We start from the raw sequence: 26705 nt of genomic DNA, 5'->3' as shown, positions 1-26705 counted from the left end.
CTGAAAGCTGGTGAGCCCCCAAACACCTGTTTATACCACAAGTAAGCCCTAATCAAAGTCAAATTTGACATCGTCACACACAGCCACAAAACACAGATGCCTTTGTCTTTGCGTAATTGTGTTAAGTATTGTAAATTTTTGGAACAAAGAAAGAAAGGAGTCGGTCAATGTGTGTTCATCATAAAAGACCCAAAATTGGAGACCTAAATGCATTCAATTCAGCCCGGGAATTGAAAACCAGATGAATTTATGTATCTTCTGGATGGAAAAAAAATCTATCAATACTGCCTAAACTTCTTTGAGTATGACTGCATCTGATTCCCTTAAACAAAATCAATAGGAAGAGACTCTATTCAAACAGTCCTCCCTTGTTCCAAAGGGCTGAGAACAGTTGGCTCCCTTCTCTGTACGACCCACTTGTTATTTAAGGAAGGGACAGAGAGATTGGAAAGTCTTCATCATTCATGTCTCGCTATGGGAAGTTCATTTACACTCACACGTGTATGTGGGGGCTTCAGATATGCAAACAATAAGTGACTGTCTTTCTCACTCCTGCCCATTCCACCCCATCAGTCGCCTAAAGAAACTTTGGCTCGTGAGCGCGTCCTCTCCACTCAACTGGCTGGATCAAACTTTCCATAGGTCAAAAAGGCAATTGTATTGGCTTCCAAGCCTACTTTTCCAATTTCTGCTGACTAGAAATAAGAAAAAATTCTGTTTATGTCAATAAAGCATGCAATTAAGCAGAATGGGACATGATGTCAATATGGACTTCAAAATCAAGATGTGCCTTGGGAAACACTTCCCAGTCAACCAGCATGTCTTCCCAAACTGAGAGGTGGCCAGAGAAACACATTCATCACAATAACCATCATAGTCCTAGCTGTGCTGGGTCTTCTCGCCCACTGTAATACTATTTGATGTGCTCTTTCTTTCTAACTCAAATCATATGCAGGTCACCAAGGTTTGGTTTGGTTTGATTTCATTGAGTACCTACTGTGCGCTGGGCATTGGGACAGGTGCAGTAAGTCTTTCTTCCCACTCACTTCTAACCTCACCCTCTCACATTGAACTTACAGAACTTTTTACTTCAAACCTAATTCTCACAACAGCCCTGTAAGGGACACAACATTCCAGCTGATGAGACGGAACGGACTCCAAGACGGTAAACAACTTACCCGAGGTCAACCAGCTACTGAAAAGCAGAACCAAAATTCAAATCCATAAGTGCTGACTTTGTCAGCACTGGTGCCTTCCAGAAACACCCAAAACGATGCCCTCAACTCACCCACTTCCCTCTACAGGTGTCACCACTTTCTGGCTACAGGTGAGGGTATCTTGGGACTTTGCTCACCCCCATCTTGAAAGTGAGGGGCGGCTAAATTTCCATCATGAAGCCTTGTGTCTGGGGAGGGTAGAGATTATCCTACCCACAAACACACACACCACACTGAGCCTCAGCTTGATGAAGCCCTTCCTCAGATGAGGATGGGAGACAAACAGGAGCTGCCAAAGCAGAATTTCCTCAGCAATTCCTCACACGCTGCCTGGCCCTCCTGCCCCTCAGGTCTGCTCTCAGGGGACTGGGATGAGCCAATAAACAGGGTAACGGAATTCACTGCAGGCTATTTATGGTCTCCTCGAGTCCATGCATCTTCCCTGTGAACTGCCTGGCTTCTTCACATCTTCTCTTCTACCTTTCCTCCAGCTGCTTCCTTTCAGCCAATTCAGGGCTCCCACACCTTAGCCAACAGGAATAGAGGGCAAAAGGCAAACACCATTGCTTAGGAGATTTTAGGAGCTCTGGTTAGGATGGACGTGGAAGCCACTGACTGATGTCAAGTTTGAGGATGATCTCTATATTTCAAATACCCATAATCACTCTTGCACAAGCTGGATGATTGAGGGTCTCTGTACCCCGTTTTGATCTTAGTAGGTCCTGTGGTACACACAGAGTCAAGAATTAATGACTACCTCTAGAGGGATAACTGAAGGTCTGTGGCCACTTACAGAGAATTCTGCACAAGACTCGGTCACAGCCAATGTCTGCTAACGATCCCCACGTACATCTCTGCAGCAAATGTCCTTTTATTTCTTTGTCCTTTGATTGTCTAACAAGAAAAAACATCCACTCTGAATATTTCAGCTCTACAGCTGACATCAATACTAGCCATTGTGAGGTTTGTTTGCTCATTTAAGAAAAAATTATACATTCGAGACCAGAGTTCGGAATGGACAGAACTGCCTTGTACAAGTGCCATTGTCACAGATGGGGCTGGAGCAGCCTCGGGCTGTCCTAGCCAAGTCTAGAGGAAGGTAAGAGTTAACGATGCAAGAGAATGGCAAGGGGGTCTACTGGGCAGAGCAAGTCCTGTGTGGACCACACGACTCAGCACCAGTGACCTCAAGGGAAGTGAGTTCGTTACTGTTTGCTTTCAAGGCCCTCACCCTCTCTGAGGAGGCCCTGCATCTTGACCTTGCTGACCTCAGAATTTTCTGGCAGCTGCTGGAACCAGGGATCATCTTTTCAGAAATCTGCTTGGCATCGTTCCGTGACTTATCTTTCAGGCCTCATCACAATTATTCATGCTTTGGCAGTATCCTAGCTACAGTCACAGTACTGTTCTTGGGCTGCTACTGAAGGTTACTCTGTCCCTACCAATGGAGAAGGCAGGTGCCCACCGCCTCTGGACCCTGCCTCCAGGAAGCACGCTCCCCAGGAGGGCAGGGGCTTAAAGGCATCTGTTCAGAAAGCCACTCAACCTCCAGCCCTTGTGAACAAGCAAATAGGTGGGAACAACACAAAATGGGAATCAAGCCCCAAATCAAGGACAGTTTGGCTTTGGAATGCATGCCAAGGCACACTGGGCCCGCACTTGGACACACATTCGTACAAACTCAATGCTGAACTCTGCCAGCTGCCTCCGGACTATATAAAGATTCCATCCTTTACCTCTCCATTGCAGATGGCAAATATCTTTTGGTTTTACCTTTTTTTTTTTTTTTCTCTTTAACATCCTGCTTCTATTCTGTGGCCTGCGCTTCCTGCTTTGTATATTTTAGGCTACTTTAGACATGACCTCACATCCTGGCCAATTGCACAGTAGCTGCTAATTGCAAGAGCTTTGCTAATGGCCCATACATCTATGCATGAGGGGAATGGGTTACAAGCAGCAAAATCCAGAAGGCAATAAGCTAGCATGGCTAAGAACTGAGGCTCTGGAAGCAGATAGATTTGGGTTTCAATCTCGGACTACCTATGTGGCCTGGGGAAGCTTACTTAACCTCTCTGAGCCTCAGTTACCTCATCTGAATGGGGATCACAATAGCTCCTATCTCACAATGTTGTTGTGAAGATTAATACTGGATAATGCATGTAAATAACTTAGCACAAAGAAACCACTACTATTAATATTATTATTTAGGCTTTCAAATTATGAGATAGCTTTCACCCTCTAGTGTCTACCTATTCCTGAGATCCTGCCTAGCTATTCGGCTCCACCTCTACCCTCCACCTGCCCACCCTCCTTCCCTTAGCAGTCACTTCCTCTAGGAAGTAGACCTTGAAGAGGAGAATGCACACTACCGTGCATTTTTTCTCAGCTGTCTCATGTTTTTCACACATTTCATGCAGATGTTTACATTTTCCCCAATGTGCACACCACACTTCTCCAAGGTCAAGAAGCCTCGCCTTTCAGCAGGATCTCAGGTATCACAGCCCTCTAGAACAAAATCCCTAGCAAATGGCTAGACTTTTAGCACCAAAAGCGAAGCCCATCTTCCAAGCCACACTTTTGCTTTCTTGGGTTTAGCAAAACCTTCTCATTCACTTGCAAAATGGCCTTCCTGTTTATCAAAGTCTTTCTTTTGCAGTGGCCTCTGAAGCTCATCTGAAGGAAGCACACACAGTCAAGAAGGACAGACATTTCCTCTCCAAGAGAGTTCCCAAGTCCATTCCTGCCCTGCCTGCCAAGACGTCCAGCCATGCTCTAGTTATTTTCCACATTACGGTATTTTCTATAATCTTTTCAGAGCCCTAGCTCCCCACTTCTCTACCTCACTCTGAGCTATCCAGAGCATCATTGTCCCCCTTGCTGTGATCTCTTTTCTTAAGTCCCCCTTGGTCCATACAGAACTTTTACACTTGCTCCATCATCTGCCTCTGTTCCTACAGCTCACTAGGCCTTTAGGCTTGGCTCTCGTGACCGTGATTTCTTGGAACTGTCAAGAAGTGCTCTCTCCTTGCAAGGCCTTGGGATTTCCATGTGGAACTTTCCAGACCACCTGTAAATTACTGTTTCACACTCTACTCTACTACATAATTTCTGCCTCTGTGGGTAAACCAGCACCTTGTGGAAGCGGGTCATCTGTTTAAACTGAAACCCTGTCATTTGTCATGGCAGCAGTTTTATTTATGAGCCTGTGTGCTGTAACCTTGTGGCATAAATATTAAATAATAATATCTCTTGGGTGAAAAAAAATCATTCATGCTAACCAACAACTTCTTATGAAAATATGAGGTATATTCAACCAGAAAATTTGGTACTGGCTAATTTTAAAATATGAGAAAAAGCATGGATCGCTCAACAGGTAGATGCAAAAGCAGAAATACAATTTGCATTTTTACACCCTCTTGCTTCAAGAAATGAAACATCCAAGAAGTAAAGAGTCTCAAAAGAAAACTTGGGCTGGGTGGCAAATTTCTCTGGAACCAAACTCTAATTCCGTCAGTGTCTCCTCAGCAGTTTTTAGCTTTGATGAAGAAAAACTCTGAATAATGACAATGCCACATAAATTAAAGGAATTCTGGATAATGATACTGCTTAATTTTTTTTCTTTTAGCATTCTGTGAATTTCCTATTACATCAGTTTCATGATTCAGCATTTTCCATTCATTTATTTACAATAATATATGGTGAGATAACCCAAGGTTTCTGCAGGATCCTGGAACATAAGGTAGGCTGGACAGGAAGGGTGTCACCTTTTGTAAATTTACTATTGTTTAGGAGAATTCAAAGCAGACAGACGAAACCAAGCCATCAAAGGAATTGAGGACTACCTCCCACCTCGTTCTGAGGGTCTAAATTACTCTGGTATTTCAAATGAGTTGGTTTTGAAAAATAGGTTACTGCCATTTAGTTGACTAAAACAGTAGCCAAGAAATGTGCAAATTGTAAACTGACATGTATAAGCCAAATGTTATTATCTGAAATGACAATCTTCAAGACGCAGCTAAAGTCACTACTCTGGCGGTAAGTGTGTTACAAAGAACTAGATTTCTTTCTGGCAACCGCAGCAACTTGGCGGGAGTGACCACGGAGGAGTTGAAGAGCACTGGAAATGCAAGGTTCATCGCCCGGTGCGTTGGCAGAAAACGGTCGGGGCCATGAGGGCCCGGGTGGGAACTAAAAGGAGGGTCGAGGCGGGTGGCATTCGTGGAAAGAAAGAGGCGAAGTTGGGCACAAGAAGGAAAGGAGCCGCGAGAAGATTGTGAGGGAAGCCCAGGACGGGCAATGGAGGGGGGTGGGGGGTGCTGGAGAACCGTGCGCGGCAGGGTGGGGAGGGAACGCGGGTAGCGAGGCTCCCAGATGGAGTAGGGGACAGGACGGAGTCTCGAGGGGAACCCGACCCGGGTCTGGAGCGAGTCTGGGAGGGAGAGGAATGGACACCAGCGAGAGCGCAGCGCGGCAAGTCCGGTCCACGCACCCCTCTCGGCGCCCCGGGTACCCATCCCAGGCGCCGGGCGCGCCCAGGGCGCAGCGGCGAGGAAACTAGCAGCGCCGTACCCGCCCCGCGTGGCGAGGTCCCCCGTCGCCCCCACCCGCGTCCCCCGGGCTCCGCGCGGAGGGGAGGACCCGAGTAGGGTCCGGCGCTCACCAGGTAGCAGAGTAGGAACAGCGCGCAGGCAGGGCGGCCGCCGAGGCCCGGGGGGACGCCGCCACTCGGGGGGGCCATGGCTGCGGCCCGGGGGCCGACCGCGGGCGGCGGGGGTTGTTGCTGCTGCTGCCGCGGCCACCCGAGCCCCGCGCCGCGCCGCTGCATGGCGAGGCCGCCCGGATACGGGCCGGAACAGGTCACCTGGTGCAGGGACCGGCCCCCGCCCGAGGCGCCACCTTCCCGCCCGCCCCCGGCCGGGCCGGCCGCCGCGCGCGGGGCCACCTGCCGCCGCCGCCGCCGGACCCGCCGCCGCCGCCACTGCCGCTCCCGCCGTCGCCGCCCCCGCAGCCCCAGCCAAGCGCCGGCTCCTCCCCGCTTCCCAGTCCCCGTCCCCTCCCTCCCTCCCCTCTGCCTCCCTGCCCAGCCTGCCTCCCGGCCGCTCCCGCCGGCCCCCAGCTTCCACCCCTGGGGGCAGCCGGCGCCCACGCAGGTGGCTACCGACCCGGGTCCCGCCTCCCAGCTGCCGCCCCCCTCCCGGTTCGCTCCTTGCCCGACCTCCCTTTCCTTTTCTTTCCTTCCCTCCCCCGCCCCCCTTCCGCGCTCTTCCTCTCGGCGATCCCCCCCACCTCCGTTTCCCTTTTTCCCTCTCTCCTCTTCTCCCACTCAGCCGTCTCTTCCTAAGCCCCTCTTTTTTCACTTTCTCCCTTTTCTCCCTGTCCTTTTTCTCCCTCCCTCCCTCCCCTCCCTTCTCAGTCTGTTCCGCCCCCCGCATTCTCCCTCTGCCACCCACTCCTTCTGCGGGTCGCGCAGCCCAGTTCGCGCCGGTGCAATGGGTTTTTGTTAGGTGGCTTTTTGCGCGAGGGCGCCATTCCCGCTGGGCGCAGGGTGACTGTGCCCCCTGGAGTCGCGCCACTCAGCGGCCCAGCTTCCAGTCCTGGAGGATGGATTTTGACCCCTGCCAACCTCCACCTGTCCACCTGCAGGGGTGGGGCCGCCTCCCTGCTGGCACATTTTTAGCCCGGGTTGTGCCCCACCCTGCTGGCTGGTTCGCAGCACGTTCTGGATGTTTCCCGAGGGTTTTGTGCGGTGCCGCCGCCGCCACGCTCTTTGTTTTAATTGTCCAGAGTATCGGCGCCCAAAGCGGGCTTGTATTTGATTTGCATCTTTGTGCCCCTGTTTCCACTTTGGACCAAAAAAAAGAAAATGAATTAATTAGGCCAATGCAATTGTATTCAAGCCCCAAATGAAAGGACTAAGGCTCTTGAAGTGCTCAAAAAGCTTTTTAAAAGAATATCCAGGCACATCCTGGGCTCTGAGCAAGCAGGTTGGGACTGGCTGCTCGCCGTCCCGGGTTCTGCCGCCAGGCCGAGGGGCGCGGCGAGATGGCGGGACCGCTCAAGGCCCGCCCTAGCGCTCTGGGAAGCGAATGGCTGTGTCTATTGGCTCAGACAACTCCTTGGGCCCTGGGCTGCTGCTCTGAAACCGTTAACCCATCTTCGAAAGTTCGCAAAAGCTTCCCTTTGGCACCGGTGGATTTGTGCGGATTGGAACTAATAATAGATTGGGAATCTGAGAGGACACAGCCCTTTCCCCGTGGAGGTGCCATCACAGTAGGTCAAGTCACGACAGGCATCGGGAGAGGCTGGTGGTAAGATGGGTTAGACCAGCTTTGCAATCCCCTGTGGCTGCATATGCCCTCAGGCTCTCAGGACAGGCGGCCTGGCCAGGCTCAGCTCCTCAGCTGAGTCATCCCTTACTTTTTTTAGGTCACTCGATGGCTGTGGCCCTGGGTCAAGCTCTTGGCCCCGAGTCACTCACTGCAAGGTAATGCTTTATGTCAGTGGTTCTCAGACTTCAGCCTGCATTGGAATCGTGGGGAGGGCTTGTTAAAACGCACATAGCTGGACAACCCCGCTGGAATTTCAGATTCAGTCAGTCCTGGGTGGGACCAAGAAGCCACCTTTCTAACAAGCTCCCAGGTGATGCTGCTGCTGCTGCAGAGACCCCATTTCCAGAACCATTGGCTTACAGGAGACGGTCACTTCTGCGCCTCTCTCATCCAGCAGCCACCACATTAAAGCATTTGAGGGTTTCTTTGTTTGACAGATGTCGCCACCACTATGCCCCACTTCCACAGACGCAAAGCACTTAAAATTCTCCTGTGTGATGTGGAAAACCATTTATTCTATCGAGTGCCCAAGGGGATCAAAGATTTGATGACTTTGTCCCAGATCATGTCCATATTTTTTCTGTCTGGTCGAAGTATAGACTATACTTTTTAATGTATGTGGGAGGAAAATTGTCGGCCACTTCTGGAGAATGGGGCTTCCTAATATTTCTTTGGTTTCCCCCGTCTCCCTGGGCCTTTCTCCAGAGTTTCTCTCCTCCTTTATTGCACACAGACTCAGCTGGTCTTAGGGAGCCAAATGATTCCCTCAGGTGGTTTGTAATCAGGATTCACACAATCACAGTTTTCAAAGCCTTGTGAGTTTAAGGGTTTGAATTTACCTAACTGTAGTCAATGTGGAGGAACCCCATAGGGGACTGGGCTATTTTAACCTGGTATATCCAATCTCCCACTTATTTGTCTTCTATTGCATTCCTAGTGTCCATCAGGCACCACCAAAAGCCCGAGGAATCCAGAAGTGGGCAGACCATCCGTTCCGCAAGGAGCAGCAGGCTTGCAAAAAACACCAAACACACTTTGGTTCCGTAAAAGGGACGTTCAGGTTGCTCTGCAGCCCAGGGCAGGGGGTGGCAGAGCTGGCTGATTCATTCTGTATTGGAGAGGGGCAGAGAAAGAGAAGGTCAGGATGTCTATTCATAGTGGAGTGTGACATTTTGATCAAGAAGACAGAATCAGTTATTGCCCGGCCTCATCTCTCACTGTTTGTGTCAGTAATTTGAAAGATGTGGTCTGATTTCAGCAGAAGCCCCTTTATTTAAAAATATCGTTCTTTCCCATTGCCCTGTGGAAGAGCTTAAAATTCCACCATTACAATTCATTGACTTGAATTAAGTTTTAATACTCCACTAAAATGTGAAGGCCCCTGGGGAGAGTGTATTAATCGAGTATCACTCCTTACTGCCTTAGTGTGAGTCGGTTTATCACATTCCCCTCAAAGGAGATGGTGAGAGGAGAACAACTCCACACCTCAACACAGAAAAGGACAAAAGCATCAGGGGCCGAGGGAGAATGGTGGACTCATTCATCCTTATTGAGCCTCCAGGGGGAGGAGCATCCAGAGGCCTGGAGCCAAGGAGGCTGGAGAAAGAGGTGAACCTCACTGAACCCGTTTGCCTCGATGGGCACAGATGACATCTTAGGCCAGGAGTCCTCAGACTGAAACGATCACTATAATCTCAGGGACAAATGCAGTTGGCCAACTATTAACTTGCCAAGTAAAAATATTCAAAACAGGACCAGCCTGGTGGCCTAGTGGTTAAGTTCATCTCGCTCTGCTTTGGCAGCCCAGGTTCGGTTCCTAGGCGTGGACCTACACCACTTGTTTGTTGGTGGCCGTGATGTGGCGGCTCACACATAAAAAGAGGAAGATTGGCAACAGATGTTAGCTCAGGGTGAGTCTTCCTCCGAAAAACAAAAATATACATATTTAAAACAAACAAAATAACCTGAAATCTACTTTTATTCACCATTATTTTGTTAAAAAGATAGGGCATTTTTACCAGCAAAAATTAAGGAGGGGTTTAACATTATAATAAAAGACAGTCCTTTAAACTGAATGTAATTTGCTTGTGAAAAACTCCCAATTTGTCTGTGTCTCATTTGGCTGTGGACCAGTAGAAACTTACCCTCAGACTGGCACTGTCCATGCTGGGGCACTTGGAAGCCACATTTCCAGGGATCAAGGCTGTCTAGGGAAAGAGACCTGTGCCTACAGAGACAAATGACACCTGCATATCAAGAGGTGGGGTGGTGGCACTCTGTGGGAGGAAGTGAGGCATGCTCCTTCTAACCACTCCGCTCCTACATAAACCGCTGGGGCCCAGGCAAATGCCACCTGCTCTAGGGACCTTCCCTCATGGCCTCAGGTCAAAACTCGATGGGTCCTTTCTCTCTGTTCTCACTGAGCATTGCCTGGAACCCCACGTAGCAACCAGCTAATCCTGCTTTATACGGTAGCAGGTTTGTCAGCCTGTCCTTCTCTTTGGGTAGACTGTAAGATCTTTGAGAGCAGGGGTGGTTTCTTTCTTTCTTTCTTTCTTTTTTTAACTTTTTATTAAGATTATGATAGTTTACAACCTTGTGAAATTTCAGGTGTACATTATTGTTAGTCATGTTGTAGGTGCGCCACTTCACCCTTTGTGCCCTGCCCCCACCCCCCCTTTCCCCTGATAACCACCAATAAATTCTCTTTGTCTCTATGTTTAACTTCCACTTATAAGTGGAATCATACAGAGTTCGTCTTTCTCTATCTGGTTTATTTCACTCAACATAATACCTTCAAGGTCCATCCATGTTATTGTGAATGGGACGATTTTATCTTTTTTATGGCTGAGTAGTATTCCACTATATATATATATATATACACATACACACACACACACACACACACACACCATATCTTCTTTATCCAATCCTCAGTTGATGGACATTTAGGTTACTTCCACATCTTGGCTATTGTAAATAATGCTGCGATGAACATAGGGGTGCATGGGACTTTTGGAATTGCTGATTTCAAGTTCTTTGGATAGATACCCAGTAGTGGGATGGGTGGGTCAAAAGGTATTTCTATTTTTAATTTTTCGAGAAATCTCCATACTGTTTTCCATAGTGGCTGCACCAGTTTGCATTCCCACCAACAGTGTATGAGCGTTCCTTTTTCTCCACAACCTCTCCAACACTTGTCACTTTTTGTTTTGGAGGGGTGGTTTCTTAATCAGCTCTGTGTACTCCCCCCTGCCTTGTATAGAAAATTCTTAAACGTAGTCGCTAAATAAAATTGACTCCATCATCTTCCTTTTCTGTTTTTTCTTCTACCCTCCCTTCTTGTCTTTCTCCCTTCTTATCTTCCTTCCTCCTTTCCCTTTTTTATTCATTGTTATCTCCTCTATCTTCTTCCTGTTAGAACACAGCTTTCCCATGACTATCAGGTTTCTCCCCTCTCCCACCCTCTCCTTTCCTTCTGCAATTTCAGATATTCAGAATAAAGACAAATGAACTGTGACATTTGCCTTTTACGTCAAAATAGAAGAAAACAAAAATAGAAGAGAAGACGGCTGGCAGGCAGCACACTCCCCATCCCAACTGGAAAACCATGGCCTTTTTCTCTGCCAAGGATGACCTTCAGGCTTTATCTAAATCCTGCACGCACGGCATCGTTAATGTTCAGTACCTCCATTTTTCTCACAATGCCTAAGCATTACCTTCTCTAAATCCATGTCCTGACTCTGTTCTGTTTTGCATTCTCCTTATTGACCAATTAACTTCCTATTTCTTCCTTCCTTGGGGCATTCCACCAGATAGCGTCCTTGAGTCCTGGTCCCCAGACCCCCTCAAGTCTCTGACTCTGCAGACTCTGTTCCTGTGGGCCACGGAGCTCTTGCTTTGAGAAGCTGTAGTGAAGAGGGGATGGAAATGCTTGTGTAACCTGGGAGTTTTTCCATGTGTTTCTCCGGGAATGCTGAGGTCTCGGAATCCCTCGTCTGTAGCCCTGGCATGCTCCGAAATGAGCTCTATTTCTGGGCCTGTCAGATGAAACGCTATTGCTCCTAGTTATTTTTGGCTCTTTGCCCTTCTGAATAGGTGCATATTCAGCTCGATTCTCACCCCACCCTGAGCTGGGAAAAAGCTGGCAGCTTCCCTTAGCCCAGGCTCCTCCCAGGTCAGGAGCACTTGCCCCCTTAGGCAGCAGCTATCATAAGCTCTCTGGATCCCATGCAGGCTGTTTGTGCCGTGTCCAGTGGGCAGCAGGGGAATCCACTCAGTGGCCCCCTCGGATCACTGATGAAGAGCTTTGTGAGCTGAACACCCGTGGGCAGGTGCAGCCAGGTGTCCAGAACCTCCTCACTGGGCATGGCTGCAAAAACTTCTGCCATCTTTGGGGGACCTGGAATGGGAGGGGGTGCATCTCAGGCTCCGTGAGCACAGAAATATCTGTATACTGAGGCTCTGAGGAAGGAAGGTGCCCTGGGACACAGAAGGTCAAGGACATGTATGTGTAAGTGGAAGGCTATCTTTGGGTGCACGTGTTGAGAACATATACGTGAAGGAGTGGAGCGGAAAGAAGTTGAGTGTGAATGTGCAGGTCCACTTGGGACAGAGAGTGAGAGGAGAGAGCAACCGGGGACCGAGGGAGAGAATGTCAGTGTAAATAATTGAAGAGAGAATGTGAGTGCACGTGAGAGCTTGCGGAAAGCGATTTGTGTCTCCAAGTCCTGACAGTATTTTATAACTGCATCCTGTAGCCGAAATTGTGATCCTCAGGCAGGCATTAACATCGACTTAGGGCTTTTAGTCCTTCCAGTAATATCGAGTAAAATGAAACGTCCAGATCAGCTGTACTTGTATGGATGCTTGGTAAGGTCCTTATAAATCAAATAAGGCCTAGAGAAGGGGAAGCTAGACCAGGGTCCTCTTAATAAATAATTTGTGTATTCCTCATGACATCAGCAGCAGTCTCATTTTACAGATGAAGAAACTGAGTCATTTGAAAGAAACCAGGAACATGGCCAGGAAGTGGCAGAGCCCGTTCGGATTCAGGCCATTTTGCTCAAGGACTCGTGCTCAGACCACGGCACTAAACTTCCGCTGTGATTGGGGGTGATGGAGAGGCAAGCAGGTGTTGTGTGGCGTGTCGGGGAGCCCCTCCTGGGTTTTCGACTTGAGTCTCTGTCAGGGCTTCAGCAGCTGCCTGAGAACATGGATTGTTGTATCAGACACACCTGTCCAGGGCCCGGCCCACCACTTCCTAGCTGTGTTACCTTGGGCAGGTTACCAATCCTTTTTGAACCTCAGTCTCCGCATCTGTAAAAATGGGCTACAGTTGCAGATCTGCCCCTTTACATGGTGTTCTGGAGGTCAGGGAAGGTAGCATAGGTGACGGTGCATGGTAAACTATCAAGCCTTAGACAAGAGGAAACCACTGTGTGTACAGTCATGCGTCACTTAATGATTTTGTCGTTGTGCAAACATCACAGAGTGTACTTGCGCAAACCTAGATGATATAGCCTACTTCACACCTAGGCGAGATGGTACTGATCTTATGGGACCACCCTTACATATGCGGGCCGTCGTTAACTGAAACGTCGTTATGCAGCACTTGACTGTATTTTTCCTACTTGCCTACCTCCAAAAAAGGCTCACAAAGAAAGATACATCCCTTATAAGACCAAGAAAAATAGAGAAAGTTTATAAATACCTGTGGCAGCATGACCCCAGCCATGGACCACATCTCCCATTATAACCCTGGCGGGGTGTATTCCCCCGTTTTCCACCTGGGGGAAGCCAGCCGCCAGGTGTGAGCTTCGACTGCCCAGCATGCTGTGAGAAAGCCCACGCTAGCCGTGTGGAGGGAGAGAGAGAAGCTCAGCCAGCCTCTAGATGTTCTGGCTGTCTCAGCCCAGCTGCCAGACATGTGACTGAGAAACCATCTTGAACGTTTATGGCAGCTGAGCCTTAGGTGACTCCTACCTCAGCCACCATCCGTCAGAAACTGTGTGAGAGTCCTCAAGCAAGGACTGCCCAGCTGAGTCCGGTCAACTTACTGAACTATGAAAGGTATAAATAAATTGTTGTTGTGAGCCACTAAGTCTGGGGGTAATTTGTTCACAGCAATAGATAACTGAAACAGTATCGGAGGCTAATATTAATTTTAACTCAACAGTATAGTTAGCTTTGAGCTTCCTGGCATTCAAAGTGAAAAGGGAGCAGGATGGATTATATGCACTTCTTATTGTCTTAAGGTGTTATGATTTACCTGAATAGAAAGTTGATCCGACTCATCACCTTGCAGTCAAATCAGAATGAAAATTAAACTATCTTCCTTACATGAGAATCTCTCCTATCTTTACCAAAATTACAGTTGTGCCGATTCTATAATCTGCCTTGTGAGAGCAAACCCCAAAAATTGCCATCGTCACTAACAAGAAAATATCCCTGCATTCGGCCCAAATCTTTCAGACTGGAGCTCAAGCCCATTTTCTCTTGTTCAGTTCTCAGTGCATCTTCCACCTCCTGCCTCATTCCCATCCCAAATTAAGTCACATGCCGGCTTGGTGACTCCGGGGTCCTACGCAGCCAAAATTACTGATTAAAATAGAAATGCTGAAAATAGTTGAAACTGAAGCAAATTGGATGATTTATTCAAACCTTCAGGAAAAATTACTATTCAGCCCAGAATTGAAATTTAGACTTGTGGTACCTAATCAGCTAGAATGCAATACTTCCCCGGTGCTAACCCCCCAAAAGGGAAAGAAAAACTCACATGAAATCTAGACATGGCTGTCCCTGTGTGTTTTAGAACCCGGGCCCCGCAGGTCAGGAACCATATCTGTCTTCCGAACAGCGCCATGTGTAACGCTTTACTGGTGCTTATTAAAGCTTTTCTTCACTCTGACCTTCCAAGTCTACGGTAGTAAAAGAATACGAGTGTGAAGCAGTGATTTCCATTCTCTCCACCGTGGCCTTGGTGAACGGGTGTCGCTTGCCTGCTGGTCCCATTCTGGGAAGTCTGGGTTAGCGCATGGAGTCTTTGAGGTCACTTCACTCACTCGGGACCTGAACTAGGCCCAGGTAACCCGTAAGGTAGTGAACATTGTCTTTTGTGCCCTTGACCTAATTTTCTATACTCTTCCCCCTCATTTGTCTTCACACCCCTAAATTGGGCTTCAGAGTCCTTATGCTGAAACTCTAGCCTAAAGGTTGGGAGAAAGGGCCGGACTCAAACCCCAGCTGAGTTCTTTATGCTACATTTGCATCAAGACTTTCCAATCATCAAGACATTTCATATCTGTGTTTCAGTTCACTGTCTTAACAGTCCTGTGGAAGACGTTGTTACGGGTTGGATGGTGTCCTCTGAAAGGACATGTTGGAGTCCTCACTCCTGTGTCTAACCCCTGTGGCGCTGCCCTTATTTGGAAATGGGGTCTCGGCAGATGTAATCACGTGAAGATGAGATCATAGGATGGGCCCTAATCCACTATGACCGCTGTCCTTACAAGAAGATGGAAGTTTTGACATAGACATGCCCATAGGGATGACAGCGTAAAGACACAGAGGGAAGACAGCCATGTGAAGAGGGAGGCAGAGCTTGGAGTCTTGCTGCCCTGAGCCACGGACTGCCTGGGGCTACCAGAAACTGGAAGAGGCAAAGAAGGCAGCATGGTCCTTGTCCCGAGGCTTCAGAGGGAGCATGGCTTTGCCAGGGCCTTGATTTTAGACTTCCATTTTCCAGAACTGTGAGACAATAAATTTCTGTTGTTTCAAGCCACTCAGTTTGGGGCAGTCTGTTCCAGCAGCCCTAGAAAATTAATATATAAGTGTTATCATTTTTCCTATACTTTTTAATGCAATGTTATTGGGTACCAACTGTGTTCCGGGATCCATCCTGACCTCTGGAACCCAGACCCAAGGCTGCAGATTGATACAAAGCAAATCAAAGACCCCGGACCTTCTGAGGAATCTCCATGCTCATTTGGTTGTGTCTCAGGCTCTCCGCAAACACCCCCCACCCATCACCACTGCCTGGCTTGTGCTCATTCCCGCAGCTGTCTTAGAGGTAGACATTGCTGGGACTGGTCGTGACTTAGAGGACCTCCTGATCCATCCCCCTGGTTTTCCAGGTGTGCCAGCTGAGGTTCAGAATCGTCATGCTACCAGTAGAAAGGCAGTGTTGAACTCCAACACATCTTCTCACTCTGGGACTCTGATTAATTCATGTCATGAGTAAATTCAACAAACAACCAATGTTTGTCGAATAAACACTAAATTATTAATGACTGGTAAAGAGAATGTGTTATACTTCCCAGAGGTATTTGAATGTGGAACAATGCCTTAACCCGGATAAGTGAATTTCTGATATTCAAATGTGGGGCTGGGGTGAGGGATAGGCAAAGCAGAGCAGGGAGGTTTGGCGGTGAGGGCAGAGTCTTTTGCTGACCCTTTATCTCATATCCCTAAAGCAACCTCTGTGTCTGCTTAGGACGGGTCTGGCTGCCTTGGAGAATTCTGGAAGTGGGCTGAGGAAGACCTTGCTCTCCTCTGTACTTTGAGAGGCCGTGCAGGGCTGTGACCAGTGCCCTCCTGGATTCAGAAGGAAGCGCTGGCCTCATTATATGCGTGTACCACACCTGCTGTTTTAAACTCCAATCCTGCTGAACAATTCAGAAATAGATCCATTATAGGTCTGCTTTAGCCCCAGGGCTTTAACACAGGTCACTAGAAAATCCAAGATTGCACAGTAATTCAAACTCTTAAGAGGGAAAGAAAAAAATTCTCTTCAGCTCCTTCCCCATCCCCCTGGCTCTCTCCCCCACTATAACCTGGAGTGCCTCTTCATTTCTGTAGTGCTTTGGAATAAATAGCTGTTACGTTGAACGCGAACTCTAAATTTTTCTTTGGCTATTAATTGATAAGAGCAGCTCCTTTTACCTTTCACGCTCTGAAGTAAGATTACAGTGTAAATAAAGTGGGTCAGGTTTAGCAGGATGGACGTGAACCATTCCCTAATGCCTCTAATCTCTGGTAAGGGAATAACTAGGATTTGGACGTCAACATTCAATAAGCAATCATGTCGCTCCTTCAGACTCCACCTAAGTTAGTCCTCTGTTCCCTCGAAGAGAATCCGACGAACCTCCAAGCCGTGCTCTTCAATTGCAATCTCCTTGTTTGTTCTAGCCCGTGAGAGGAGTCAGGCTGTCGGAGGGCTTGGGTTTGACCTATATTAATTTGAGAGTATCAGGGATCTCTTGTTTTACTTGAAACAGATCAGGGAAGAAGGATCAGTAGACAAGGATTTTCTCCATTGCTGATCACCACGCGGTGCTCAGCATTTCATGAGCCCGGCTTCCCATTTTCACAGCGCATTAGAACCATTATCTAATTATTAATCTCACCCTAGAGTTCTGAAGAGTTTATGATGCCTGTTGAAGTTAATGAAGGCTTTTACCTATAGATCTGGCACTAAATCATTGTAATTGACCAGGTGCCTACAATATGGTAGGCGGTGATAGAATTGACAGAAGGGGAAAAGAATTAGAAAGAAAGGAAGAAGAGGAAGAAGAAGAAGGCACCAGAAAGGAGGAGGGGTGAGAAACCAAAACTAGATTGTAACTTCAAACCACCTCATTAGAAAAATGGGGCAGTTAAGGAAGCACTCACCGAGTGATCTGCTTAAACTTTAATTAATTATTCATTTTTGTATATTTATGTGGCACACCTCCTCTAGGGAACTCAATGTGCTTTGCAAACATATTAAATAATTAACTCTCGCAAATCTGAGTGAAGTGGAGAGGCAGCAAATGTACTTCATAAAAGGCCGGGTGGGTTGGTGAGTGACAACTAGATGTCTCACTTTGAAGGAGCAATGCCATGTGATACTCCCCAGAGGCTAGATAGTGGAAGACCTCTTCTGGGGACTAATAATATGGTGATCTGTCCTAGCGTTTTGCAGAGGAAGCAGTTTTTGATTATGAGATATGTGATGATAGATAGCCAGGCAGACACGTAAATAGGTATGAATTTCTATAGAAATAAAGTATATATATATATTTTTATATATATATATATTTTTTTGCTGACGAAGATACACCCTGAGCTAACATCTGTGGCCAGTCTTCCTCTGATTTGTATGTGTGTCGCCACCACAGCATGGCTGATGAGTGGCATAAGTCAGGACTCAAACCCACGAACCTGGGCAGCCAAAGCAGAGCCTGCCGAACTTAACCACTACACCACCAGGCTGTTCCCCTATAGAAATCAAGGATGTTTTGAGGAAGAATGTTATTATAAGAAAGCCAAATGAGGTACGTTTAAAAAATATGTATTGCCTTCAAGACAAAAATAAAAGTTAGGAATAGTTCCAAATCAAGAACACCAATTATGGCATTAAATAAAATGAAATTGCAAAAGTCAAATGCCAAATGATGAGTAATTACATTTACTAAGTTGTGTTTAAACATATTTTGACTTCCTAAAATTGTATCCTCACTGTCTTGACAGGACACCATGAAAAAAAATACCTTTAACACAAGTGGTTTAAACACCCAGAAAGTATAAATGTATCTGTTAAATCTGTGAAGGGCAAAAACAAACAAAAACTTAGAAAATAAAAAAAGAGAAGAAGAAGAAGTGAAAGTGGCAGCTGCTTAGGTTCAGTGGGTGGAGCTGCAGAGTAGAGCGGCCACATTCTCATCAGAAGGTTTGTGCCTTGGTGGGCTAAGACCTCTTGGTCAATTACAGGAACAGACTTCCGTTCAGCGCATCTTCAAACTAGTAAATTGGAATGTACACACGGAGGAGGATGGACGGGTCCTTGGAGAGATCATGGTAATTAAAACCACAGTGTGCATCTGTTCATGTACATATTGCCTGGTGACACATCGCCCAGCAGCTAATGTCGATATTTGGCCGACTAACCTACTGGAATTTTCAGTGTGGCAGAGAGATGGTGATTAACAAGCAGACAGGTTTTTCTTACCTTTTAAAAATGAAAGATGACCTTACCCCAAGACCCATAGCCAGAAATTAAAATAAAAAAGGGAGAGGTGGTGAGTTGAAGGGAGAGAAACTTTTTTTTAAAAGCCAACAAAACCACTCTACTGATTCCCAACTCCACCTAGAATCCCGACTGCTTTCAATTTTCATTTTATTTTACCTTTTTTTTTTTTAAGGAAAATTGTCTTCCTCTTTTTCTTTTTTCTTTTTTCTTTTTTTAAGGGAAGTAGGATAGAATTGGTTCTCCACCAATTCCCAATCAAGGGTGTTTGAGCAAGTCCCTTGACCCTTCTGAGCCAGCTTTATCCATTGAAAATGCTGACTGCCACTCAGGATTGTTCTGAGGATTAAGTGAAATGGTGGCTGGGGCCGTGCTTTGCAAGCTTTACAAATGTGGGGTGATTAGGATCATTTTGGACAGGGTTGAAGATCTTCCTGTTCAGGGCACACACTTCTGAGTGTCAGGACTGAAAAACCTCCCAGGTCTTCTCCCACCCTCTTCCACAAGACAGCCACGCTGCTGCCACTGGACTGTCCCAAAATCATGCTCCAGTTTCAAAGACGTCGTTCTTATTTCATTACTTACTTTCCCCCTTGGACCAGCCCAAGTTTAGCTGGTTAATTTCAGTATTAGCCAGGGATCAGTCTTCAGCCTTAATATAAACAGACCAACATTTTTCTGACTAATCCTCCTACTTCCGGCAGCACAGACCACAAAACAAAACAAGCCCTCTCTCCATATTACTTCAGGGACTGTAGGTAAATTCTCCTCCCTGAGAGAAACATGCATGCTGCCTGGGGTGACTTCTGTCCTGGGCTTTCTGATACTCGGACCAACTAGGTTTTTCTAACTCCATTCACGTTTTTAGTAGACATAGCTTATACCTTTTAATCTAAAATACCAAGAGCTTTTTCAAATCATGTAAGCCAGAGTATTATTAATATTTTAGGTAGCATGCTATTATTATTCACCCTATATATATTTTCCTATATCTATTATATATGTATAGTTTGAATCTACTTTATGTGTTACACATATACAGCAAACAACTATATATATTAGAGATGAGTTTAAATTTATTTTGTATATACAATAAGTTTATATAATTTACATATTTTATATATACGTAAGTTTAAACTTGTCTATACCTAATCTCAACTCACCAGATTTAAATTCAGGGTGGTTAACAGGTACTTCTGTGATATTTCTAAATCCTGCCTCTCCAATTATATAAAAGAAACATCTGCCTACCTACCCAATTTAACAAAAAAAATTGGCAAAATACCGAGAAAGCCCAGCAGCTTCAAGGTGAGAACTAACATTCCTCAAATGCTAACACCAGATCTCCCAACTGTGATCTCATTAAACCTCACAACAATCCAGTGAGGGATTCAGCCACTGCTTTTATTTTGATTTCCAGAAAAAGGACAGTGGAGATGCAAGGAGAATTGGCCAATTTTCAAGGTCACTCACGTACAGCATGGTAAAGAAGCCGAAGCCAAAACATCCTCCGTCTGGTCCGTTGTGGCAGCCCCAGCTGGACAGAGATGTTTGTCCAAGCAGAGGATGGGGGCATTGGACCCCTGACAGAGCATTTCGCTCTTTTGGGAAATTTTACAAAGCATTCCCAATTCTTCTCGTCTGCAGTTAAGCATCCAAATGATTGCATTATAGCTTGTAATACCCTCCCATCTCCCACCAAAACTGAGATGGGGAGAAATATTTAAAGTCTCAAGAGCACAGAAAGCAAAGAATCGGTTCCTTGTTTGCTTCTCTGCAGAGGAAGAAATGGGAAAGCCAGTTTTGCATTTCAGACTTTAAATTCAAAGTTGACTTGCAGACCATAAACTCAATGTCCCTCAATGAATAGAAAAGGATCTGCCTTTTACTGAGAGTTTTGAGGGAAGCTAGAGTATGGTGATTTTCATACACATGCTTTGTGTCCAAATGGTTTGAGATGGAAAAGTGATCTTGGTTGGAAAAACCTCTAATCACATTCTATAGAAAAATTTTTTAAAAATTTATGTAAGATTAATCTTCAAATTATTGGCAGTTTTTGTTTTTATTTCATCAAACTCTGCACACCAGGTTTATTAGTTATGGATCCTCTATTAGAACAGTTCAAAAGTGGCGGGGTGGATTTTGCCCCCCCAGGGGACATTTGGTAATGTCTAGAGACGTTTTGGGTTGTCACAAATGGGAGTGGGGGTGGTGTGCTATCGGCATCCACTGGGCAGAGGCCAGGGACGCTGTGAAACATCATACAATGCACAGGACAGCCTGCCAAACAAAGAATGATCCGGCCCAAAATGTCAGTAGTGCTGAGAAACCCCGCACTGTGACAATCACAGTCGACACTCAGGAAACTGTTCCTTTTCCCCTTCCTTCCTCCCCGCCCAGAATTCTGCCCCACCAAGATTTATTGCTGTCTTGGTATGTTATGCATTACAATAGCTTGACCCAAAAATATTTTTTCAGATCTTTTGACTCTCCAAATGTTGAATACCTGCAGTTTGAAAATGCTATTACGATGTGTTTTATTATTAGCATTATAAATTGAATCAAGAACATTTATATTTTGAATTTGTCTATATTTAATCTCGGTTGTAAACTGAAGCCCCAGCACACAAAGGCCACACGTTACCTTTCAGGGGAGAGATTATGCCAGTTGGGTGGGTGCCTTGGGTTCTATTAAAGTTGCAACCAGTCTTCCCTGTCAGACCGTTACAGCTAAACACATTCAGATCTGCAAGCAGCAAGCGTGGCTTCCTGCCCAAATGGCTCATTGTGCACAGAGGAGAGAGCAGATCCGGACCACTGGAGCGTGTCCCTCTGCCACCCCTGAGCATCCTCTCTATTATCCACTCAGACCTGGGAAACCAGCCTGCCCGACAGCTAACAGCTGTTGGGGGATACCTGTAATTGAGTCAAGCTGCTGACTAGGGACTGTGTAAAGGCAAGTTCTAAAACCTTCTTCCTGGTGTGCCTCTGAGTCCCACAACCCACACTGTGACATTGGATCCCTTCCTGTCCACCTGTTCTTCCCCATGTGTCAATTTTGCTCTTAAGATAAGGACAAAGCTCCTTTAGCGTGAAGAAGGTCCTGCGCACACCCTTTGCTCTCTCCACTCCTCCTGCACTGACCTTCATGCTCATCCACATGTAAGTCATACTCTCTCCTACCACAGGCCCTTTGCACAAGCCTCTCATTTCCTCCCCTCCCCCCATTTCACCTAGTTGATTCACCTGCTCATTTAACAGATATCAGCCCAGTCATGACTTCCTCAAGGACATATCCCAGGCCTCCCTGATCTTCTAATACACATTTTCATCGTACCACTTTCTTCCTTTAGAGCACTCACACAGATGCAATTTTACTATTATTTGTGTGATTATTTGAAAAATGTCTGAGTAGGACGCGTCATTGTACTCTGAGCACCAAACACAACACTTGCAATGTGGTAGGTGCTGGGTAGGTATTTGTTGCCTGACCACTTAACTAAACAAATGAATAAAAGGACAAATGAATAAATCAATGAATGAATGAAACTATCCTAAAACCTAAACTCAGGAGCAAAGCCATGGCTGTGAAACCACGTGTGCGCTTAGGTCCAGGTCACCATCTGGATTGTCAGTATTTGGCATTTAAATTATTGAAAGGAGGAGAAGAGAAACCTTGCCTACAAAACATGCAACTGAGAAAAAATTGTCTACCTCACTCAGAGCATCATTAAGTTAGAGAAGAACTCCCACGCTGTCCTCTAAGATGAAGCCCACATCCAGATTCTCATTGCGAGCTTGGCTCCCCTAGAATTCTCTGTTCTTCTTTTGCCTGATCCCACTGCTTCCTAAACATGAAATATCCACAGCTGCACCATTTCTTTATACTTTTTTTGGCGAGGTTAACCTTCCTTCTTTGGTTGTATGTTGTGTAATACCCAAGAGGCCAACACTACTGTTTGAGATATTTAAATATGACTTTGAGAAATGAGTCTGACTTAGATATAAAAGCCTACAGTCACCACGATGAACATGACTGCAATGTTTAAAATCCCTAAATAAAGAGATGCAGCACTTTCTGCATATTCATTGCTGAAATGAACATTATATATGAGTCCTGATTTCGTAAGCATTCAAATAAGGCAGCAGAAGGAAATGTGGATTTACTTATTTCTGTCAATAAAACAACGGCACTTGACCAAAGGAAGAATTGTTTCCTCTAGGAGAAAGAGTAATGTGTACACGGAAGGCAGTTCTGTGTATTAGTCTCTGAGCAAAGCTTTATTTTTATATTATTGTGTCATTTTATGCACAGTCCCCAAGTGCCTTGTCAGTGACAGCCACTCATTAAATCACTTAAACTATCATATAAAAATAAAGATGGATTTTAGGCTACACTGAGCAGTCAGTCGGTTAGCAAATACTGATTACTCCCCATGGGGTCCCAAGACTTCTTGCAGGTGATGGAGTTGTATATTAAAGAAGTACATGGTCTGTTTCCTCGAAATGACACAGAGGTTGATCTAAGCAACAAATAGATGAACCTGTAGTCAAAATAAGATTATTCAGATAAATGCTGTCTTGGCAAAACGGATCAAAGGTCAGTGGTGGATCTCTTCATATTCAGTCAATATAATGCAGGTTCTATGCCAGACAGAGGAGAGAAGCTGTTCCCTGAATATGAAACTGTTTGGTAAAAGGCCAAAAGGTCATGATGGAGCAAAGAACCTTCTAGAGGTCAGCTTGGTTAATATACAGCTGAGCTCCTCCAACATGGGACAAGTGAAGCCTCACGATAAACTTTGTAGGCCTTTCAGAAGCATCATTTCCCCTTTTTGGAAAAAAATGTGTAACATTTTTCAACATGGAAACAAACATGGATATATCATGGAGAAGAATAAAAGAAAAACCCTATGAAAATGTGGAGCCACAAGAAACCACAGACACTGAAGGTGGGAGTACAGATTGGTTCAACCACTCTGGAAAACTCTTTGGAGGTATCGACTAAGTTGAAATATGCAAAACCCACGATACAGCAACAGACTTTGAGATAGATACAGTCCCAAATTCGTGCTCAGGTACACCAATAGATATTTACAAGAATGTTTAGTATTAGACATAATAATCAACAACTGGAGACAGCCTAAGTGCCCATCGACTATGAAATGTATAAATAAATTGTGGTGTACTCATATGATGGACACACAGCAATGAAAACGAGTGGACTAGAACTACACAAAACATCATAGATAAATCTCACAGATATGTTGCGTGAAAGAAGCTGGATGCAAAGGAATTAGCAGTGCTTGATTCCGTTTACAAAAACTCCAAAACCAGGCAAAACTGAACAATAGCATCAGCAGTCAGAATAGTGGTTGGTTTCCCTTGGGGAGAAGACAGTGAGGCACAGAGGGTGGGGGGCTTCTGGGCATTTGTTTACCTGGTGGTCATATGCCTTGTGATAATTCGTTAAGCTGTATATTTATGTTTTGTGTACTTTTTTGAATGTATGTTATACATAAATCATATCTCAGTGATTAAAACTTTTCTTAAAGCATGTGACCCTTTGAAGATAAAAACACTAGCATTCAAAGAAATATATTGCTTCTGGGTGGGACTACCTACCACCCCTGGCTGCCCCAAATTTGCTGAAGTATGTGTTCATTCTTTGTAATTAAGGTCAGGAGACATTGGCACCGGTGGGAGTTGGGGAGAGGGAACAGGAGCTGGAAGGTGGGTGAGAGTTGGCCAGGTTCTGTTTCCTAGCCATGGGGAGAATCCATCAGGGACACGATTGCCTGGGGATATACCAAATGTAAGCACTAAACCGGGGGTTACCTGAAGAGACTGGAAACCAATGAATCAGTGGTGGAAGTAGGAATTGGGTTTAAGCATAGAAGCCAGAGGGCAGAACCGGATGAATGGCACCAAATGATAGCTCTCACTGGTGAAGCAGTAAAGAGAAAGCAACTGGAGAGAAGTGACTGAGGAGCCCAAGAGCAGGTCAGAAAGTAAAAAGGTGGGTCAAGAGCTGGGAGCGCCAGGCGAGGACTGGCTCTCTCCAAGCCGCCATGTTCCAGCTTTAAGATTCCGAGTAGTCAGAGAATTCTGAATTTGAATCTGGGCTTCTAGGTGGTGAAGAAGGTATATTTGTCAAGGTAGGAGGAGAGAATACGTCTTGTCTAGCAGTTTGTTAGCTTGATTTATAACTTCTAAGTATTTGGACATATGGTGTGCTGGCCTCCGTTTATACTCTTGCCCCAGGGCCCATGGATGTTAGGGGTGGACCTTCTAAGACTCACATTCCTCACTTAGGAGAAACTGTCCCTCTGGAAGAGAGCAGAGTTTGGACACTGCTCTACCTCATCAAGAATTTTTTGAAACACTGATGCTGACAAAGCAATGCCAGTTATTAGCTGTCCCACTTCCCCCAGATAGGGGGAAACTCCACATTGATAACACGGCTTCTGATTTATGTGTTCCAATAGAAATGCTGAAGAGGACAGGAGTAAGTCCGGAATCTTACAGGAACATGTTAAAGATCTCCCTAAGATTGATGTCAGCCCATTAATCTGTACATTTAGGGGGCCAGTGTTGGTCTATTACCAGAACCACCTAATCAGTTCCTCCCTGCCCAAGCGGACCTGGTGAGGGGTTTCCGAACTCTGCTGCCCTCAATATGCTTGGTGTCGGTGGCAGGCTGTTGATCTCATATGCAGGGACTCCAGTAGAGAAGAAATGAAGTGGTTTGACCAGACTTGCCTGGCTCCTTGTGCTCGCTGTCTTATGGCCTCTTTCGTACGTGGTTCTCCCCTGTGTTTCTCACTACCGGCTTGAAGAGAGCAACTGAATTGGGCCACTTGATAAAGGCGGAAGCAAGCAGTACAAAAGGTAATGAGGCTAAACTTCAAGGTTGTCTCTGAAGTTTCCCATCTGATGAGAAAGATGGCAAAGACTTCAAAGAACCAAAGGGCAAGGGTCAGCAAACTTTTTCTGTAAAGGACCAAATCGTAAGTATTTCAGGCCTTGTAGTCATACAGTCTTTGTTGCAACTACTCAACTCAGCTTCGAAATCAGCCAGAATGCGAAAGCAGCCACAGACGATACTGGATGGAATGATGTGGCTATGTGCCAATAAAACCTTATTTACAAAAACAGCTGGTGGGCCAGATATGGCCCATGAGCCATAGTTTGCAGACCTCTGTTCTAGGGTATAAACACTTCCTGAGTCTAAGCCAAGAACTCTAGGAAATGGATTAATTTTCTGAATCAGTGAGAAAAACACCACCACACCATGGATCACACTTAAGGTGGATCTCATTGAGAGGTCTATTCTGCAAATCAGAGGCCATCAGATGAATCCCTCTAAAACACCAATATGCTCATGCCTTTCTCAGCCTGAAAACCTTCAGGGCTCACCTTCACACTGAGTCTGGCCTGCTTTTTTCCCCAGTTTCATCCTTTGTCAGTTTCACATACACCTTGCTGTCTAGCGATGGAGAGCTCTTTGCTGTTCCTTTATTAGCTGTGCAAAGTCATAGCTCCATACCTTTGCGTGTGCTGCTCTTCTGCTGAAAAGACTCCCCTTGCCACTTTCAAACTCTTACGTATCCTTCAAGACACTGTTCAAATGTCTCTGTCTTGACAATCCCCCAGCACCCCTAGGTTGGGTCAGTTTCCCCTCTTCTCTGTTCCTAACACACTCTACACAGACCTGTACTCCATCAATACGACTTCAGAGCAATCCCTTCTAACTGATCTCAAATGGTTTAACCTTATCTTGTATAGTATTTTGCTCCCTCCCTGCTGGGTTGTGAACTCCTTTCAGATCAGGCTATGTCTTATGAATCTTCCTTCACTCTGAGGTCAGCACTGAATCTGCCATGGAAAGGATGCTGGCACATGTTTGCACAACTAAGTCGGTGCAGAAGCTAGTCGTGCTGGGGCCACTGGGGTTTCGTGGAATGAGTCACAGTTTAGATTGTCTGCTATTTTTATAAGATACTTTCAGTGGCTTAATAAGCGACTCTTCCTGACAAGGCGCTTGGGAACTGTTCACAAATGACAGAATGATATTAAAATCAAATCAGGTTCAGAGGTAAACATACAAATCTCTCCTCCACCTACATTATATGCTTCCTTCAAATCAGG

At 45.9% G+C, this 26705-nt stretch overlaps 1 protein-coding gene and 1 long non-coding RNA gene across 3 annotated transcripts in view; one reads left to right on the top strand and one right to left on the bottom strand.

Moving 5' to 3' along the window:
- The window catches only part of SEL1L3 (SEL1L family member 3), a 138871-nt gene that overhangs the window by 90935 nt on the left and 21231 nt on the right, over window positions 1–26705 (bottom strand). The window contains exon 2 of one of the 2 annotated variants that reach the window (XM_070262529.1): window positions 8386–8654. Coding sequence is in view for 1 of the 2 variants with exons in the window: in XM_023638274.2 (XP_023494042.1) it covers window positions 5878–6042 (165 nt within the window). In the remaining variant the exon portion in view is untranslated. Of the gene's footprint in view, window positions 1–5877; window positions 6193–8385; window positions 8655–26705 lie in introns of those variants that run through there. The other variant, XM_023638274.2, reaches the window with a different exon arrangement.
- Window positions 3566–4816, top strand: LOC111772937 (uncharacterized). Its single transcript, XR_011437165.1, has 3 exons — window positions 3566–3709; window positions 3874–4010; window positions 4175–4816. It is a non-coding gene; the product is annotated as an uncharacterized lncRNA (long non-coding RNA).

This window comes from Equus caballus, chromosome 3 (genome assembly GCF_041296265.1).
Source record: "Equus caballus isolate H_3958 breed thoroughbred chromosome 3, TB-T2T, whole genome shotgun sequence".
In the NCBI taxonomy this organism is placed as follows: Eukaryota; Metazoa; Chordata; class Mammalia; order Perissodactyla; family Equidae; genus Equus; species Equus caballus.
The sequence above is the reverse complement of the archived record's forward strand: the minus strand, read 5'-3'. Positions and strand labels throughout refer to the sequence as shown.